The following is an 8,678-nucleotide window of genomic DNA, read 5'->3' on the forward strand; positions in this document are numbered from 1 at the left end:
AAGGTACATTCTTGTGGTTCCTGGGTGGTCCCTTTAACTTCTCCTCCTATGGGTTCCTCTCTCTTTTACTCACCCCTTACCCTTTATCTTTCTCAAGCTTATCACCTAGATTCTCTAGATAGCTCCTGAGTTTCCTTCCAAACACATAATATAGGTATGGTTTCTTCCAGGAAGTTGTTGCCAATCTTCCACGGCTGCAGATTTAGGCCTCTATCCCAGGGTAACCCATGGGGGTTACATACTGAATGTACCATAAGGTGGTGAAGGCATGGCCCTAGTCCTCAGGTTAGGACCTGGAACAGAGAGCACGTAGATCCTGAGACTGGATCCCTTTGCTACATGGAGATGTTGCAGCCTTGGCTGAATTCTTACTTTATCTCCCAAGGGAGAAACAAGATGCAAGTCAGGTCAGGCCCAGTGAGGCTGGGAGAACGGGAGAAGCCAGGACTCAAAACTCCCCTTTTCCTCCATAAGTCTTGGATTCCCAAGACCTGAATTCCTCCACTCAGTCCCCATTCCTGAGGTGGGAGGTGGAGAACTCATGGATAACTTTCTATTCTATGGCTACATGGTAAGATTTCAGTCTTATCATGCCCACTTCCCCCCTTTAGTAATCTCCACTAACTAGCCCTTCGTTTGATTTGGCAAGTAAGTATCTCAGAGTCACAAAGGCTGACTCACTTTCAGGTGGGGGGTGACACCAGCCTCTTCTTTCCCTGAGTGTGATGCAGGGTGGATTTCACTGACACTCTAGCCAAGAGCTTAGCTGAAGAGAAGTGGGTGCAAATGCCTCTAGAAAACAGGCTCCGTCCCATGTCACCTCAATACAGACAAATTATGCAATACAGTCATAAGCCATAAGTCATCTGATTTGCCATACATAAGGAAAATAACAGTTGATTTCACACTCAGAGTCAGGAGCTACAGCCCCTGGAGACTGAGCAAATGTGCCCCCCATAGAGGCAGCTGCTGCTGTGCCTGCTGTCTCATGGGGTTCTAAGCTATGCTGAGGCTTTAAATGTTAGCCCAAATTAGAACTTGTGGTAAGAAACTGGAGACCGGCTGGTCACAGAGCGTAGAGTGGGACAATAAGAAAAAGGCAAAAATCCAACCCAGCATCCCTGTCCTCCGGCAGCCACCTATACTAAGCACAGGCAAGAGGGCCAGGAAAGCTTTGCTAGAGAACATCTCCACTTATAATCCAATGGTAACTCAAGCTTACTATTTCTAACACTTGACTTCCACCTCCAAACCTGTTCCTCCTGCAGTTTCACCATCTCCGGAAATGGCAAATTCATTCAACCAGTTTTTCAGGCATCCTGGTCTCTTGCTCGAAGGCATCCATGGCTACTCTTTCTCATACCCCACCTCTAATCCAACAATCTAGTACCTCAATTCTCAAACTATATCTGTTGTACTACCTTCTTCACTAGGCCCCAGTCAAATCCACTCTCATTCTCACTTGGGCTATTTTAATAGCTTCCAGTCAGATATCTGATTCTGGTCCCCGATGGTGTTGTAGCACCCCACCTAGCAGCTAGGTTGGTATCCTAACATTCTGTAAGCTCCACCCAGGACTCTGCCCAAAATCTTATTATGTCAGACTCAGGTTAGAGGCTAAAACTTCCAGAGTTGCTCAATAAATATGTTTCGAGTGAAAAAAAAAATGTTTCGAATGAATGACTACATTTCTAATCAGCATTTCAGTTTTACCACTTAAAATTAAAACAAGTTGGCCAGGAAGCAATAAACACAAAAAGGTACTTAATTCATTAGTCATATGGGACATGCAAATTTAAAACCACAACAAAATACCACCTCAAATTCATCAAAATGGTGAAAATGCAAAATATAGACAATACCAATATTGCAAAGATGTGGAAGAAGACTCACTTTGCTCTGGAAGGAGTATAAGTTGGTTTATACAACTTTAGAGAACTACCTGGCAGAAATTCATACCCAATGGCATAGCAATTCCGCTCCTATTATTAATATAACCCCAGCAGAAATGTACACACATACTACAAAGATACATATGCAATAGTATTCACAGCAACATCATTCAGGGCAATTCTAAACTGGACAATATTCAAAGTTTCCATAAGAGTTAAATGAGAAGAGTCAAATATCTACTATACAGCAGTGATTCTCAGAGAGTGATCTCAGACCAGCAACATCAGTATCAGATGGGAATTTGGTAGAAAGATAAAATCTAAGCCTCACTCCAGACCTCACATACCAGAAACTCTGGTAGGATTCTGCTTGCTTTAGTAAACCTTCCAGATGCATCTGATGTAAGTATTGCTATGAGGACCACATTTTCCAGCAACAAAAATGAAGAGTGTTAAAACTGCTGTAGGGAAGTTGGGAAAAAAAAAAGCTGTTTTTTTTTATATTGAAGGAAAATACAAGTTGTGTAAGAAAAGGAACTGTAATACAACTAGACTGATTGGCATGATATAGATTTGTGGTCATCAGAATGTGAACATGTAAACCAAAGGAACTAGCTAATGCAGTCACGTGGTGTAAATATGTCTAAAACTATTATTTAGAAAATGGGTGAACTATCAGAGTAGTGAAAGTGATCTCTGAGAAAAAGAATAAGGATAATGGGGCAGGGCACTACATTTTTCAGATTAGAACTTTTCAAAGTACTGCACTTACTAAATTCTGTGTAATTGATACAAACCAAAACCACAAATAAAAACACCACTTTATTAGCAATACAAAGCCTCCAATATGCTCTCTGTTCCTGGAGCCAAAGGTCAACGGCACTACTCAGACCAGCAACTATAAGGAAGACACACGGGTCTGACCTGGCATAAACTTAGCTGGGAACACCTTGACAGAGACGTGGAGAGACATAAGGAAGATGAAGAAGGTAGGCATAGTCCCTGAAGTAGGCAACCAGGAGCTGGGTCTTGAAAGATGAGTATAGTTTTCAACAAGCACAGCTAGAAGTGTAAGAAAGTGCAATGTATGTTTTGAAAACAGAGTAGAGTAGTTCAAGCTAGTTAGACAAAGGACTGATCCATTCAGGGGCAGTTGGGACAACAGGCCCCACTCTAACCTGCAGAGCTATGTAAGGCCAGCTAGAAAGGCCAGAGGTCTGGAGTACTTAAGGTGGAGTCCTGAGATTCTGTTATCTCTAAACAGACGTGGATTTACTGTTCAGCTAATGAAGCTAAAGTTCACTTAAAGCTCTGCTAGGGACCCAAGCAATGTGTCACATGGTCAGGTATGGGAACAACATGTGTTCAAATTGTCTCAAATTTGCAAAAGTGAGCTATTCTAATTATAGTATAACTGCTGACTTTTCCCACTCTGACCTACCCTCTGTCATATTTCATGTCAATTGGCAGTGGAATTGATATGGGTATTTTTGGCTGAAGAGAAGATGAGTGGAAATGCATTTACTAGGGGTTAGATGGGATTTTCTGTGGGGTTGACAGTCATACCTGTGTATGAGTTGTTAGCTACCCTATGTAGGAATGACTGCAAGAAATGCTTCTACTGTCACACTAACTGATCTGTCCTGGTGACATACATGCAGGACCAGGGGAGCATGTAAGCATGTCAAGCAGCAGCTGGAATCAAGGAAATCAAGGAAAGAGACCAAACCTCAACTGTATGGAGCACTAGCTTCTACGCTTGCCAATGGAAAATTCTTCCACATCTTACAACTCATATATAAAAGAAAATTGACAGGATTCTCATTTTATGGCACCTAAAAATTCATTAACAAGCTTGAAGACTAGAATAAGCTCAGATAAACTAATAGTAATTAATTTTAGTCAGGCATGCTAGAGGAAAGGCTGATTTTGGGAAATCTTTCTATTTTCTTCATAGAAAATGCTACAAGATCGGGCTCTCCCTGGTCGCACAACGGGGTAAAGCACGGCATTATGAAGCTCTTGAAGCTCTACGAAGCCACTGAAGCACAAGTTCAATCCCTGGCCAGGGAGCTGACCCACATGGCATGCAGACCTCTCCTGTGTCGCCCGCTACTCCCCTCAGCAGTGTATTTCAGTAGATATGCCTGTTCTGCTCCCCACTCTGTTTCTAGTGAATCCACTCACCCAACACAACTCTGGCCTGTACCCCAGTTCTGTAAGCATAAATAAAATATTTAAAAAAAAAAAAAAGAAAATGCTACAAGATCACTGTTACTGGAAGATACAGTGAGAAAAAAGTGAAAGAAGATTGAGAAGCAGTTAAATAATTATTTTGTTTTATTGTATTTGTTAGTATCTTAAAATTTATAATGTTATGATTTTTCTTACTCTAGTAATTTTTGTACCTAATACTGAATTTGTAATTCTGCATTTTTTTCTTAAAGAGAGTTCCTAAATTGCCTAAGCTTCAGGACCAACAAAATCTGGATCTATCCCAGCAGGACAATTAAGCAAATATAGTTTGCAAGAGCAAGATACTTTTGTTACATATAAAGGATGATAAGCATACACTTTGACGAATAATGCTATTTGTATTTGTGGTAGTGGTGGTGGTGTTGTGTATTGGGGGGTAACACCCCACCCCCTAAAGTCTAATATCCAGGGAAGAATTCCTATAGTGGTATGGGTGGCTGGGATTACAAGGGAAGGGATAATGCCAGGAAGCACTGCACAACTGTATGGCCCAGAGGCGAGGACAATGGGAAGAGGCTCAGATGCTAACGGAGGACAACACTTTGAGGCTGGAGACCTCCCAGGACAGGGCAAAGGGGAGGCAGTTACCTAGGGCTGCCCTGATCCCAACCAATATCTGAAAGATCAAGGGCCAGGACTTTTACTTCCTGGGAGGTTCCTCCCTCCACCTTGCAGCATATAGGAATTCAGCACCAAAAACTCAGTATCAGAACACTTGGAAGTAGCAAATTTAGTAAACTAGCCACTGGTTGCCACAAGGCCACAGTAACAGTGCCAAACACTCTTTTAGCTAAGGAGGGCTCAGAAAAGGATAGCCACTAACTATCATGCCTCATTTCATGCCTCACTGGGCTAGCTGGCTAACGGCTGGGTTCTCCAATCAGGCCCCATTACTGTAAAAACATTAAGACAATCTGTCCCTCTTTACACAGGTTGCAATGACCTTGTGAGGTTTGTTTGTCCCAGCCACAGACCATTCCAGCCACTCTCTCTCCCTCACTGCCCAGCAGGCAGGAAGCATCAGCATAATGCCCAAGAGGGAGCCCAGAGTCCTGGGCTCCCTGACCAGACTCCTAATGGCAGAATCTTTATTTCACCCCTGCCCAGCTCATTTAAAAAGCTTTTTTGTTGTTGTTGAAAAGTTGCAAAAACATAAGATTGAAGTAAGCTAAAATTTGTAAGACCCTTAGAAATGTGCCTACCACATCACAAGTTTTATTTAAGCAGGTGTTAAAATAAATTAATTTAAAAAACCCTTCTGTTTCTTCAAGGATCTAAATTTGAAAAACCACATAAATCCACAACAGCTCAGCAGGTCTTACATAGTGGCGTCTGAATTCTAAACCTATTCTCCTCAAGGCAGAAAAATTATAGTGAAACCTAAAGGTCACAAATATCCTGATAATGTTCACCCTGCAAAGGAAGTCAGGGGCCTGGGGGAGGGAGAGCAGTTCCTGCACAAGATGGCTCTGCTTTCCAGGAAGACATCTGCTTGTAAACTTCATCTTTCAAACAGGTAAGGCTTGGGGTCCCCCTTTTCCTATAGAAGGGGAGGGTGATGAAGTCACAGGATAAAGTTTTACAACATTTTAAGAAAGGTACTTCTTGCAGGCTGTTTGGGAGCTCTAAGACCAGAGAGGGAGGGCCTTCCAACACAAAATGTGTCTACTTGGTGTTGAAGATTAAGGTTTACAGGGGATTAGGTAAAGTACAATCCACTGTATATCAAGCAACTCACTTCAGATTTAAAATTGGCAACAGCCTGATTTAACACCTAGGGAAAACTTCTGGAGTATTTTCAGACAGCTAGACCTGAAAAAGAAAATGCTGTTTGGATATAAAAAGTCAATCTGCCCACACAGCTTCTTCTGTCCATCTTCAGTCTCCTGATCACCAGCACACAATCATATACCTTAATAAGCAAAGCGGGTGTAAATCATCTTCCCACTCAATGGATTCCTGCCTGGACACCCACTCATTCACTCACCCATATGGATGGCACCTACTGTGTGTCAGGCACTGCTGAAGGTACTGAGGAAAAGGAGGAGAACTAAATACACATAACCCAACGAATACACATAACCCAACGTGAGAAAAGAGAGGAGCTACACTGCTTTTTTGGAACTAATAAGTGGTTTTCTTTAGCTCTGCAGCTTGATTTTCTTGCTCTGGTCAGTGTGACAAGTTCCTCCAGTTACTGAATGGAGCTTCTGAGGGTCAGGTCACGGGTAGCTTTAAGATGCTCGAGGAAAGACAACCAAAGCCTGTCTGCCAGGTCCCCATGGATTGGGGGCAACCACGCGCAGGTTAGGCCACTGGATCAATTAAAAAGGTCATTTAAGACAAACAGCTGAGGTATTCAAGATCAAGAGGTACTTTAAAACCCTGGTCCTTCCTGCATAGCCAATCCAGTCCACACAAAGGTCAAGTCACCTACAGTCAGCCATTCACCTGCCAGAGGAGGGGGGCTGTGCCAGGCAGCTTCGTGAGCCGCGGCCACGGCGAGGACTACCCAGGAGGAGGTGCTCACCTCCGGCTCCTGGGGTGGGGAAGGTAAAGGGAAAGTCTGTGTAGGAAACGAGCACAAAGACTTCTTTCACTGTCTCTTGCCCTAGCACCCCCGGCCCGCTAAGCTCTGACGCCCACTGCTTGCGGCCCGCCCGACCCGGCCAAGTTCCGCATCTTAAGGGCCGACCCTCGCCCCCAACCCCCCACACTCAGGGCCCCAGCCTGGCCCCCACAGTCACATGCCACCCAGGACCCCGCTCCTTCGAGCCCCACAGGTCTCCCTCCGTCCGACCTGACTCTTGCAGTGACTTCAGAAGTTGCAAGTGGGCGTGATGTGGCCGGGGCGTCGGCCCGGGGGCGCTCCCGGAGACCTGCCCGCCAGGGGGGAGGACGCGTTGCTCACCTGTCCCGCCCGCAGCGCCAGCTGCACCGCAGCCTCGAAACACTCCTCCCAGGGGCCCACGGAGGGCGCCGCCCCGTCCTCGCCGCTCGGCTTCATCGCGGCCTCGCCTGTCCCCGCCACTTCCAGCCCTCCTTGCCGGGTCCCCACCGGCGCTTGCGGCCCCGAAATTAGGCTCCGCAAGCCCTCCTCTTCCACGCACAGCCCTCTGCTTTAGCCGCCGCAGGCCCCTCAGCTATGTCCGCGGGAAGCGCGAAGACCCAGCCGACAGCGGAGTAGCCGCGCCGCGCGTCCCGCGCCCCACCCCGCTCCGCCCCATACCCGCCCTTAGCCACACCCACACGGCTCTGGACACGCCCTCCACATAGCCCCGCCCCCACCCGCGAGTTGTGGAAGCCCACCTCGGTCCGCACCTCACCCTACGTCGGCCCCGCCCCTTTCCGCTGGGCGTCGGCAGCCCGCCCCGCCCTCGTCCCGCCCAAGGTCCAGTCAGGTCCTCCCTGCCGCGAGGCCCTCTTCACGCTTCGCGCCTCCCCCTGGCCCTTCCTCGCAGAGCTCCGCCCCGCCCAGCGCAGGGGGCGGCTCCGAGTTTCACCCCCGCCCCGCCCCTCACGTCCCACTCACGCCCTGCCCAGCCCCGCCCTCAACCCCGCCCCAATTCCTTCTTCTGCCTGCCCTGTGGACCCTACCCGCCCCGCGGACCACGCGGTCAGCCCAGCCCCGCCCATCCAACTCGAGGCCCTGCCCCAGCCCCGCCCCGCGCCCGTCCCCACCCGCAAAGAACGGCCCTGGTGGCGCGGCTGCAGATTAAAGGCTGTGGGGTTGTGAGACAGTGCAGAGCCTGGGACCCCGGCCCGGAGCTTTGCTTGGGCGATTTCGACCTAGCATCGAGGGCCTGTGACCTGCTTGCCAGTCTCGCAGCCCGCGCGTTTGCTACCAGAAGGACGGTCTGGCCTTACAAGTGTTGCGGTCAGCTCCTAATGGGAGCGAAGGCCGCTGGCCGTCCTTTGTGGTCAGCCTGTTCGGTGGACTGCCGCCCTCCTGGCTGCAGGGCCACGAAGCTCCTTGATCCCTAATGCTTGGATGCAAAGAAGCGGCTCTCACATAGGCCAAACACGAGATGCCACGATGACAGCGCCGGGCTTTATACCCTAAACGCAAAACCCTAGTGAAGCCTGCACTGTGACTAGCTTCTGGTAATGAGGAATGAATGACCTTTTCGACCTCTCATTCTTTAACGCTGCTAAACCCGGGCACCACCAAATAAACGCAAGGCATTTCCGGACAGCGTAAATCGGTTGTTTGCAAGTTTAAGTTTCTCAGCTGCAAGGCCTATCCCTTTCTTCTGATCCACTAAAATTACTCTGCAGTGCCATTTCACTGAGCCCAAGAAAACAGTGGGAGTTTATACAAGTACCTTGGTGACTAAAGGTGGAATTAGGAGTTCCCTGCGGCTTTGTGTGGACTCTAACCTAACCGGTCTCCTGCTAGAGCTCAGAAAACTCAGGTTCATATTTTCATCACTTCCAAAATAGAGTTGGAGTTCTAATACACTTAATACTGCTTTATTTTTAAGTTAAATCTAATCACTTTTTGATCTTCTGTCCAGGTTTTCACAAGTA

At 47.5% G+C, this 8,678-nt stretch overlaps 1 protein-coding gene across 1 annotated transcript in view; it reads right to left on the minus strand.

Moving 5' to 3' along the window:
* Positions 1 to 7,349, minus strand: part of IMPA2 (inositol(myo)-1(or 4)-monophosphatase 2) — a 38,742-nt gene extending 31,393 nt beyond the window's left edge. The window contains exon 1 of the mRNA XM_004683727.2: positions 7,060 to 7,349. Within this exon, the coding sequence (XP_004683784.1) occupies positions 7,060 to 7,155 (96 nt within the window). The 5' untranslated portion in view covers positions 7,156 to 7,349. The remainder of the gene's footprint in view (positions 1 to 7,059) is intronic.
* Positions 7,350 to 8,678: the final 1,329 nt, after the last annotated feature.

This window comes from Condylura cristata, unplaced genomic scaffold (genome assembly GCF_000260355.1).
Source record: "Condylura cristata isolate star-nosed mole 26May11 unplaced genomic scaffold, ConCri1.0 scaffold00016, whole genome shotgun sequence".
NCBI classification, from domain to species: Eukaryota; Metazoa; Chordata; class Mammalia; order Eulipotyphla; family Talpidae; genus Condylura; species Condylura cristata.